The sequence below is a fragment of the Furipterus horrens genome, unplaced genomic scaffold, assembly GCF_987537825.1.
Source record: "Furipterus horrens unplaced genomic scaffold, mFurHor1.1.pri manual_scaffold_4, whole genome shotgun sequence".
Lineage (NCBI taxonomy): Eukaryota > Metazoa > Chordata > Mammalia > Chiroptera > Furipteridae > Furipterus > Furipterus horrens.
In genome coordinates, this window is record NW_028327174.1 from 137,107,864 (window position 1) to 137,119,694 (window position 11,831).

Below are 11,831 nucleotides of genomic sequence, written 5' to 3' on the forward strand. Positions count from 1 at the left end.
AATGATGTTTACCAGTTGTTTCTCAGAATTGTATTTGCAACGAGCAGCCTTGACAGATAAGGTAGTATCTCCCCCTGGACAAAGACCAGCCTTGCTGTTTCTTACTATAAAAGCAGTGAATCCCCAAACCTCAGCTATCCTGTCCTGTAACATAGCACCCTGCATGTGCGGACATCTATCATAGATCCTGTGCCACCCACATGGCACTTAGTACACATGGGGACCTGAAGTACAAAATCGTACTAAAACTTTTGCTAAGGCTGTGCTGTCATGAAGTCCTTTATATCTGACGCAGGAATCTGCCAGCATTCATGAAACAGTAACAAGATAACTTGTTAACTCATAATAAGTAAAGTAGAGACCCTGCAGTGTTCTTGACAATTTCTACCACTTGTTTTTCTAGAAATTAGAGCTGATTTTATTCTTTTCTTTTTTTTTTAAAGCACCTCACCTGTATATTTTGGAGCTCACAGCCCTGAACCAAGTCCCTTCCTTGGCCCTCAGGCCAGGCTAAATGTAGACACTGGGGAAAGGGACAGGGAGACTCAGATGGCTACACATCTGAGATGTGAGTGTCCCCCTAAGAATTCGAGTCCTGTGGGTGAAGCTACTTCTTGGTGAGTTGTTGAGAGAGCCTGGGGAGTATTTGACAGTCTCTGGGGTAGCCGAGGTGCAGAGGAGTGCTACACTGGAGCTCCTGGTGCCTGGGCTGAGACATGAGGGATGAGGGAAGTACACATGGCTGACTTACCTCTGCAGTGCAGAGGCAGATTTAACAGCAGGTGCCCCGGGCCCTGACTTCTGAAGGGCCCTGCAAAACCCCAACTTTACACTTTTTTCTAATGACACCAAGTTTGGTTTCATATGTGCAATTTTAATTACATACAAGTTTACAATCAGCAGTAAAACCTGATAGTATGTTTATATTCACTTATTTTCATTATTGTGCTGCATACTATACACTACTACGCTGTGTAGGCCCTGCGCGGCTGCGCTACCACTCATCGGAGCAATAGAATCGTATCTGCTACTTTGTACTTACAAAGGTTCTCCTGCAGTTCAGACTTATGATATACACAAATACGCAGGGATGTAAATTAGTTTGTGGATATGTACTTGTTTCATTTACGGGTTTAAAAATAGTTTTCTGTGCATATAAATAAATATTCAAAGTAAGTTGAAATTATATTAAACTAAAATTAATTCCTGTTGAAATTATATTAAGATAAAATTAATTCCTGTTGTTACATCAGCACCTGGATTTTCGTAGTTTATGAATAATTTTTGAATTTTAATTAATCATTAATTTATTGCACTATAACGAAAAATCTCTTCTCTAGTAATTCTAATCATTCAGACTATTAAATTTTATATTTTTCTTTTCGTTGGTAGCTAGAAAAATGAAATGACATGAAAACTTTGTGATTATTATTATGCTATTATTAATTATATTATACATATATTCAAATTTTATTGTAAATAAAACATTAATAGTACATAATATTTTTTATTTATTTAAAAATATGGTTAGCATGTACTTTTATTTTCCCTGTCTCTCTCTCTCTTTTTTTAAGGGGCCTAATATTTTCTTCTGCACCCAGAGCCTCAACTGACCTTAATATGCCTCTGCTGCAGTGAGTTCAGAATGCACATACCTGCCACCAGCTTGAGATCCTGAAGGTTGGAGGGGGGATGCTATTTCACCCCTACTGGGGTGCTAATATACCCCCACTCACCCCCAGTGTCAGAAGGCCCACTACCTCTTTAGGACAGGTACTGGGGCCAGGCTGTGGGGGTGCAGCCCTAGGAGTTGTGTTGCAAGAGTCTGGAGAGCCACACTGGGAAATGATCACTTGCCCTTTGGCCCCAAACCCCAGGCTCATTTCCTTGGCAGGCAGGAGCTGGGGAGAAATTTTACCTCAGAGGCTGGGGTACTTTTGGAACAGGGCTTGGGGTGGGCTGGACCACTACAGGCGAACAAGGGTCAAAGGGCTGGGTGCCTTGGTGCTCCCGGGTTCTCAGATGAGCCTTGGACCCTCCAGGGGCAAGCTCCTCTGATACTGTGCAGCTGTTACTAAGGGGCCTCTGAATTCCTGGAGCACAAATGAACCTTACCTTCCTAAGTATGTGATATTTGTATGCCCAGTGCAGTTGCAGATACTAGTCAGTGTGTAGCTACCTGGGGTTAGGGTTGCGGTTCTACTTAGGTTAGCATTGGTGCAGTGGTTACAGTTGGGGGTGGTAAGCCTAGGGCCGTGTAAAGATTATTGGGGAAACACCCACCAGCATTACCTTGACAAAATGTGTCTATCTGGCTTACTCTTTCCTTAGAGTCTGTGTCTGCTGTGTCAGAGGGGCTGGGGGATCAGGACTCTGCAATAAACTGGGGACACTCATGGGGATGAGGATGGATGTGTAGGTGAAGGATGGAGCTGCTGCAGAGGACAGTGACTCACTTGCAGACCTTGACATTCTTTTAAAAGCACACAGCCAAGTTGTTGAGGCCAGGGGTATGCATGTGAATCCAGACTATCCTTATTAAAGGGCAAGCAGTGGGGCAGAAATGACAAACTAGAGTTTAGAGAAAGGATAGTCCTGGTCTGAGGTGGCCAAGGAGGATTTATGGAGGAGAGCAGCTCTGAAGGATGGACTTGGACTGCGTTTGTGTTTGAGGGTCTGCAGGGTGGGCTTTGTGTGTCTGCATGTGTGCTTGTGCCCGCTTGAGCATATGTAACTCAGGGTGTTCATGAATCTACATAGATGTGTTTCCTGGACATGCCTCTTGCAACTCTAAACTAGTTTCCATGTGGCATTGTTGAACTTGCGTCTTTCTGTGTATGTATCTGTGTGGCTGGGTGTCTGTGTCCATGTGTCTTTGTGTGTGAGGTTCTGCCTGGCCTTTCATTTCCCCTACCACATGCCCCTGATGCACCTCAGCAGCGAGTGCTATTTACACAAGGAATCTTTTCCCGTCTGGATCCCCACGGGTCTAGCTGCTTGCCCAGGGCCTTGCCCCTGTGGAAAGCCCGCAATATGCACCTTGCCCGGCCATGGACCCTGAGAAGTTATAGTGCAGGAGAAGGACAAGGCAGAAAATGGGGCCAGCTGGCAACCCCCACCCCTCCTTCTAGAAACAGAGATCTGTCTCCAGCCCCTTGCCAGGCACACTATTTCTTCTGCATGCTCTTATCCAGATGAAACATGCAGAGTCCTGGCCTCACTGTCTCTGTGGGTGAGAATGAACAATCTTCTGCAAGCCCAGGCAGTCAACAGCAGCCAGGGTTCAACTACAAGATCCCCAGCATCTTATGTGCCTGTACTGTACTCATTTCTCATACTCCCACCTGAACTCAAAGTTGTCCCCCTTTCTTTCTGCTCCCTGGGGTGGGCATAGGAGCCATTCTTGTCCTTTAGTCTCTGACAGTCCCAGCCTATGCCATGGGTCCCTGAACCCAGCTGCAGCACTAGGCTTTGGATGGCTGGTAAAGAGCCAAGACCCAGCCCCGCTCGCATTGTGCAGGAAGCGGTATCTCCAGAGGGTTTACTCCTGTGCTCATCTTGTGTGTGCTGCCTTTCCTGTGTGGGCTGCGGTGAGCAGGTACACAAGTGAATCAGATGTGGTCTCTATCCTCTAGGACTCCGAGTTTAACAGAAGAGGTAATTTAGTGGAGAAGCCACTGTCCTCCACTGCAGGTGGTCAGCTGCCTGAAATTCCCTCCGTAGAATTCTGTAGTGTCCTGTGCAGAGATCAAGGGAAGGGCTTCAGGAGGAGACGGCCATTCACCATGATGGTACTCAGAGGGCCAGAGGTGAACTTACGCTTCCAAGCGAGCACAGATATATTCCCAGCACCTGCCACACATTCTGCAGTAGTAAATTCTTGAGTCTGTGCTCTCCATGAGGCTTTTAATTCAGATTTCACCCCTCTTAAACCCAGGGGTTGTGCCAGGGTTATGGGATGGGATGAGCAAGGCTTCATCACTCAACAACATCCTACATGAAATCATAGGCTTTGACCCTATCTTTTCTCAGCTTTTCACTTTGCTGAAAATTGAGAATCCTGAAAGTCTCAGTTTCAGCTCATCTCTTTGTTCCCTAACGCTTTGTTACTGGGCTTTGGTCAGCACTATGAACACATGCTGCTCCAGGGCAGGTAGGAGCCTATGGGGGACCATGGGAAAGGGCCTACTTTCCATAAGCTAAGATGTGTGCACATTAACCTTGTCTTCCCACCTGAGGTTGCTGTGACCTTTTTGGGTCACTTCCTTTGTTCTGGGCCCCCCTATAATCTCCCTTGCTCTGTAGCTCTCTACCCAACTCCCACCAGGCAAGGAGGATGTGCCTGTCACAAGACCTCCAATGATCTTTGGGGATAATTTAGGAAGTCACATGGAGGGTGTTGGCTCAGCAGGCCTGGGCCCTAGGCCTCCTCATCCCTTAGGCACAGCATAACCATTCAGAGGGGGACACGTTCTTGTTTCTTCTCTGGCTTTTCTACATCCTACTAGCAGTGAACACATTGTGCTAAGTGCCGGGGTCCTATCAAGAGGGAGGGAGCTCTGAATTTCCTTAGGAATCAGTAAGGAGGGGCAGCCAGTTTCCCCTACCACATTACAAGGAAGTGATAGTACGTCCTACGCTTCCTCCCGTTCTTGGCTCCTCTGTGGGTAAGAAGGTGGGAACGCAGAGGTGTCCAAAACAGAAGTCCACCTCATACTCTCAGGGTAGCTTCTTTGTATGTTTCCCAGTTCTCTGGTCCCACCCCCATGTACCCCTGGTCTCTGGCTAAACACCAGGATGCCACACCTGTTCTCTTTCTCTGTTTCAAGCCCCATCTTCTTCCTCATGCTCTGTGCATCTAGACTCAGCTTTCTCTGCCATTTCTCCCACTGTGTTTCAAGAGCACCCACTTTACACATATGGTCACCAAACTTAACCACTTCCCCACCCTCCAGGCTCACAGACTGCTACCAAATTCTTATGCCCTAAAAACAAAACAGGAGACTTCTGGTCAAGATGGCAGCATAGGTAAACACAGCTTGCCTCCTCGTACAATCACATCAAAATTACAACTGAATTATAAAACAACCATCACCCAGAACCAGCAGAAATCAAACTGAATGGAAGTCTGACAACTACAGAATTACAGAAACCACATACATTCAGACAGGTCGGAGGGACGGAGACGCAGAATGGGCTCGTCCCACATCCATGTGTGGTGGTGATAACCATTCAGGAGGGATATCTCAGGGGAGAGGAATCCCAGGATTTACTGATGAATTGGATGTGATTTTTATGAAAAAACATCAAGGATGACACCAATATTTTCCTAAAGACATGGAAAGATGGTAAAGGTCAGACGTGAATTCCATCTTGGCTTCCCATGGTATCATTGGGCCCTGAGGTGCAATGTGGGCATGAGGATAGTGCTGACAAGAAGGAGTGGCCGGGAATCAACAGGCAAAATTCAAAGTTGCCTTTAATTGAAATGGTGGATACTATGATTGGAGCATGTTTTGCATGTGTGATTAGGTGATGGTGATGGGTGGAGAATCAGGAGTTCCATTTTTTATTTTGAGATGAATATTGGACATCCAAGTATCTATGTTGGTTAGACAATTTGGGCATGAGACACTGGCTATCCCACGAGATCACAAGCTTTGTTGTGCAAGTCCTGTGTCATGTTCATTGTTGTGTTTGCTACAGTACTTTGCATATAGTAAATACTTAAATATTTTAATTGTTGAACATAAGATGCTTACCAAGGTCATTTTTATTGTGATCCTTCTGGAGTCCTTATCAGCAGAGGATACCCCATTTCATAGTGCTTATCATATTAACGTAACGATTCTCTGCTTCCCCTGGCCAGACTTTGGATTCAAATACTATTAAGGCTTTACTATGTGCTAGTCATTATCCTAAGCCCTGGGTATATGAGATACTATTGCAATTATTCAGGCAAGAACGAATGAGAAACTGAACAAAAGGAGAGGTAGTGAAAATAGAGGAGAAGGTGGGGCTGGGAGGAGTTGGTGTGGAATGCTGACTGTGCTTGAGTGTGGGTTAAAGCTCCTTCCCTGGACAGGAAGGACATTTTAGCCTCCCTCCTGCCTTCCCTTAACACACCAGAGCGGAGAGAAGGAGCAGACCGACAAGCCTTTGCTTAGAGATTTAGACTGTATTTTGGGTGGCCCCTGCCCCACCTGCACATAATCAAAGTGACAGGAGCAGTCCATTTCAAGGGATGCACATGCTGGGGAGCCTACATCTTTTAATTGTGCTGGGTGTTCCTGAGCGGGCCAGCATTTCCCTGACGGGAGAATTGAGAGTTGGGTGGGTTCCCAGACTGGGTAGCACAAGCCACTCGAGGACAGTGCCGAGGGCAGTGGCGGGGGTGGCGCAAGCCTGAGGCAGAGTCGAGTTTATTGGAGCAGGAGAGGTGACGGAGCTTGCTGTCTGGGGAATGGGAGACATCCAAGAATAGGCCCACCTGCTTCTCAGTAAGGGGAGGTTGGGCCATGGGGTCCCCTCTTGTCTTCTTCTCTGTCTTTGTTCTCTCTATGGGACTTCTGGTTGGAGCTAGCCTCTTTTCTACATTTTCTTTTCTGGTGTTGGCCATTTTCTCAGCTGTTGAAAACGTGGGTTCCCTTTGCCCTTTGCCTTTTGCCTGAAAGTTTATATATTGCAGAAAGCATTTCATCTTATTTCTCCAGCCCGATTCTGGAAAGCTGGGCCTGTTGTGACAATGGGCTGGCATCTCCTGCCTCTGCAAAGTTTGGTGCTGTAATGGCTTACGCTGAATAAGAGGGCCCAGGGAAGCATGGCTCCGTGACACCTGGATCCCCACACGCTGGACACTCTCAGGAGTCCTTGCTGGTCTGAGGCTGACATTGAGCCTGGTTTGACTGTCTTGCAGGTCATTCTTTAGATTCCCCCCCGTAGGGGCTCCTGGGCGTGGCTCTGGGGGTTTAAGCTGAGCATGGTGCTGGGACCTGTGTGGACAGGGAGCATCAAGGTGAAAGCCATGTTTCTGTCGCCAGGGGCTTTGGGGAGTCCTGTTCAGAAGCGTCCCTTCTGGCCTCTGGGCTTCAGCAGGGTGGCTTTTTTCTCTTGCTGGGGAGAGCACAAACCCTGCATCTCCTTCTCCTTGGTCTCCTGCCAACTTTGGCTTCCCTGAATTCTTTTCCTTTTTAGCCAGCATGGAGACTTGGGTTGAATATTTGCTCTTGCCAGGGCTTTGGGACTCAGGGCTCCAGGGCTCCTCCAGGCTGGGCCTGTTCACACTGGCCTCCAACTGAACACAAAACACCTCGCCCTCTGTCACATCCCCACTGGGTTGTGACATCTCGGAGGACCCGTGGACAGAGCCAAAGGGTGCTGCTCTGGGACTAGGTTGCTTCTGGTTCTGCTGCACCGCCTTTAACTCAAGGCCCAGCTGTTCTTTAAGGCAGAGCCATTTTGGATCTGGGGCATGGGGAGTGTTTGGTGGGATGGGGAGTTTCTGGAGCAGTGATTTTCCTTGGTTGTTTAGACTCCCAAGAGGCGCCTGTGGGGGGGTGTTCGCTGAGCATCCAGTTTGTTCCCTGGACTCCCGGGCCTTTGTGTGAATTCCCCATTGTATCTCTAGGATTTTCTTTCTCAGATGGAAATTTAGTTTGGCCAAGAGGGATTCCTTGAGTAGACAGGGCCTAGCAGACTCTGTCTGGCTTTCTCGAGGCTCCTCCATCTCAATCATTCCTTCCACTGGCACTTCAGGTTGAAAATCATCTGCAGTGTCTGCACAGGTCTCATTGGCACCTTGAAAGCATGGCCCAGGCCTTAGACACTGCTCTTCGGGTAAGGTCATCTGAGTCGGAGGTTCTGTTAAGATTTTGACAGGTTCAGGTACCACCTCTATGGTTGTAGTTCGAGTAGGTTTTGCTGAGGTCATGGCCTCGGAGGGAGCCACAGGATAATCAGGAGGCAGCCCTGACGAGAAGGCCAGATACTTCTGCCGTAAAGTTGTCTTCAGGCTCTCCATGACTTCCTTGGTCAGGGCTTGGGCTGGCTGAGGATGTTCAGTGACAGCTTCTGGGGAGGTCTGTTGTTGCTGATCAAGGGACGCTGGCATCTGGGGCATAACTTTCTGCTGTTGGTCAGGGTCTGTTGCTGCCTGTACCTCCAGTGGTTTGCTTTCTGGGATGCAGGTGAAGGCAGCCACTTCGAGGCCTCCAGGAATAATGCACTCACGAGACCTATACACACGGGCAGGGACCTTGCCCTCGTGAATCTGCCCACATTTGGAGTCGATGTGGCTCTGCAGTATTGCCTTGACTTGGTCAAATAAGTGTGGTATGCGGACTGGGTCCTCAAACGGAGAGCAAGGGTCACCAGCACCAGTGGCTTCTAGGGCCGAGGGTTGGGGGACACTCACACTGGCTAGGGCTGTGCTGCTCCAGGATGGAGTCTGCTGGTGAGTGGGGGACAGGAGCAACTGGAAGGACTGCTGGACCTTTGGGGGCAGACCCCAGCAATGGTGACTCAGCTGCCTCTGGAGGTGGAATTTCAGCAGCTTCCGGGAGTCCACGGTTGGGCAGACAGAGTTGGGCTTTCCTGGAGTTTCTGGAGACTGGGCTGTGTCACAAGGCTTATACGGCGCAGGGGTCTGGGTGTGCTGAACTCCCTGGAAAACAGCTGGCAAACTCCACTGATGCTGCAGCTGCCTCTGAAGCATGTGCCACTCTAAGGCTTCACACTGGGCCAGAGTCAGGAATGGGACATTGACCTGAGCTGGTGGATGGTCACATGGCATGACACAATTTGGGGATGATGATGGGGGACAGGGTGGGTCTGACTCGGGTGGAGTCTTAGACAACAGAGGGAGAAAGGAGAGCTCCTTGAGGAAAAGGGGATCCTTCAAGGGGAGCTTGGACAGACTCCCGTTTGTGGAGTGAACTTGAGAGCCCAAGGTGTCATCCAGGGACTCACTGTGCAGAGAAGGGAGGCCACAGAACAGCTGGCTGTATTTCTGCTGCAGATGGCCCACTGGGTCATTAGCTTTTTTCCGAGGAAGTAGATAGAGGCCACTTAAGTCTTTAAGAGCTGCAGAGGGCAGAGCCAGAGCCATGTGGTTTGGGTTTTGGTGGTAGCGGTGTCTTTGTATTGGGTCTATAAGGGACCATTCAGAAACCCAGAATGCCTGGGTTGCCTGGCCAGCCATACATGAACCCCAGGTCTCGTAGGAAATTATGGCAAATTTCTCAGCAGAGAACCCAGAAGTATCATTTTGGATGAAAGAAGCTGGTTGGTTATTCACTGGTTGGTAAAACAGTGGCAGGTTTGACATGAGCTGCCTCAGGGACTTCTCTACACGTCTGGGCAGCCCCCACCTCTGGAAATGCATCCATTTTTTAACATGTACCTCAAGGAGACTCAGGACTTCAGGACTGGGGAATGGCTGGTGGACAGGCAGGACAGTGACCATAGGCAAGGCTATAGGATGTGTCAGGGTAGTGCTATCTTGGTTCAGAGTCAGCAGCGAGACCCGGGGATGCAAGGGCTGCTGACCTTGGTTCCCGCACACAGGGCTGAGGTTTTGCTGTATCATCTCTTGTGGGTTTACTGGAATCCTAAGCCCCTCAAAGCATGAAGAAGACATAGTGTCTTGGAGCTGGGGCATATCTGACACTTGAAATTCTTGGACATTTTCAGCCCAGTAATGTTGCATACTAACTGTACCAGGTGATTGGGCAGCTGACCAGGTAACTGAGTGTTCTAAATATTCCTGATCCATTAATTGTGATGCTGAAGGGGTTGCAGATGGAAGTGAAAGTTCTTGAGAGCATGTGGAAGGATGCTCCAGACTATGCTCAAAGGACACGTCAGACTGGGACAAAATCTCTAGGCAAGAGGAGCCCTGTGATGGCCCCGGTGAACTGGGAGAGATCAGGGCGTTCTCACCCACCAGCAACTGCTCGATCTCCAGAGCCATTGCATTGCAGATTTGGCAGGAGGTGTCTGCACACAGTACTCGCCGCACACTTCCGTCATGAGGAAGCCAGCTCTGGCTAGAAGAGAAAACATGACTACTGTTAATGATGGTCTCAGGCAACCCATAGCAGTACGGGGCCATGACTGACTGGGAGGTGGGTGAGTTGTCTGCTGTCCTACATTGTGAAGCTCAACCAGAAGATGGGAACAAATGATGGAGAAGCCAATGGTTAGCTGATAGGGAATCACCAGGGTCATCACCAGGTAGAACTTGCACTCAGTCTCATTTGGGTCTGTGAAGGCCACTGCATGGTATTTCATATTCCCCAGCTGTGTAGAATGAGGTTCTTGTTGGAACTCTGCTTCCTGGGGACTGTGAGGTGTATACAACATGTCTGAGGAGCCAGTCTCATTCTCTAAAGTTTTTAAGAACAGGATGAGACGACAAGAAACTGGGCTTCCTCGAGACAGAAGGCGAAGCAATGTCAGCAGTTTTTAGGGGTCTGCCCTAGATAGAGGGGAGCTGTAAGGAGAATATGACAATGATGCCTTACTTATGCACTTAGTCACCCGTTCTCTTAGCCGGCTAAGTTGTCTTGTGGCTGAGTACAATCCCATGTAGGGTCTTTTATGAATTAAGTGCTCGTCAGATTCTGAATTCTAGAACCATTGTGAGCCTAGCCTAGAGAAGAACTGGGAGACTCCTCCCTCATAGATGTCTGAACCCCCTTTTCCCCGGGAACCCTCTCAGCTGGTGCTGCAGCCTCCACTGTGTGTGACTCCCTCCCAGCCATTCTCCCTCTTCTCCTTATCCCTGTCTCAGGCCAAGCAGAAAAGTCATCACAGTCCAGGCTGGAGCTGGGACACTACAAAGAGCGAGTGATCACCTTTTCATGATAGACAGCAGCTCCCATGGCTTCTCAGCTTCTTTCCAGGAAGGTCTCCTAGCTGAGAAACCATGAGACAGTGTTATATGAAACGAGAGAGCATTCAGGGACATCCTGTAGGAAGCTAAAGGCCTTTGAATGAGAAGAGACTGAACATCCCAACAGTCCATGCTCTAAGGCACATCTGCGTACAGCTTAGCCAGTTACGATGTGCTGTCCTGGACCTAATCTCATTAGATCTCCACAGCCATGCTGTGCGTGAGGCTGGGTCTTCAGATGCCCATTTCATGGGTAAAAGACTGAGATCTGAAGTGGCTTTCACAGGGTTATATAAATACTAAATGGCACCGTTAAGGACATCTGTCCTTCTTCCTTATTCTTCACTCCCTGGGCAGAGGTGTTGAATTTTGGAACAATCCCAGGCTCTGATTCTCCACCCAAGAAATTCTGCTAGGAGAATGTCAACTTGAGGGACCAAATCTACAGAACCTTGCTCATAGTGGAGGGGAGTGAGAGAAGACACTGGGACTTTACCTCTTAATGCTGCATCTCTAGCCTTTTGCCTGATTTTTCGGTGACGCTTAAAGACAAAAAAGTTAAGAGTGTGAAGCTGGGACACCGTGTTCTTTTTCATGGTCATAATAAGACAAAACTAATATAAATTTCCAAATCCCTTTCTGTGTACGTCTCTGTTTAATACACTCATGTACATTTCCTTCCTCTACTCCATGCTTTTTACCCCAACGTCTTATTTTCTAGTTATTTCTCATTTACTTCAAGGCTCTCCTTATTCCTTACTTCCTGTCCCCTTTCCCAGGACTAGTTCTCTAGGGGGCTAACCACGACACAGGAGGAATAGTGGAATAGATTAAATGGTGATGGTAATTAGTTCTTACAGCCCTAGGACTTTTGCTTACTAAGTCTACCAACCAGAAGAAGCCCACATATTGGGATGTCCTCTGAGATCCAGTGAGG

At 48.4% G+C, this 11,831-nt stretch overlaps 1 protein-coding gene across 1 annotated transcript; it reads right to left on the bottom strand.

Moving 5' to 3' along the window:
• Nucleotides 1-4,750: 4,750 nt before the first annotated feature.
• On the bottom strand, nt 4,751-11,490 carry LOC150012923 (protein SPATA31F1-like). Its single transcript, XM_090275192.1, has 3 exons — nt 11,391-11,490; nt 10,857-10,917; nt 4,751-10,046 (listed from the first exon to the last, which is right to left on the bottom strand). The coding sequence occupies exons 1-3, from the start codon at nt 11,488-11,490 to the stop codon at nt 6,272-6,274; spliced, it is 3,936 nt and encodes a 1,311-aa protein (XP_090131318.1). The 3' UTR covers nt 4,751-6,271.
• Nucleotides 11,491-11,831: the final 341 nt, after the last annotated feature.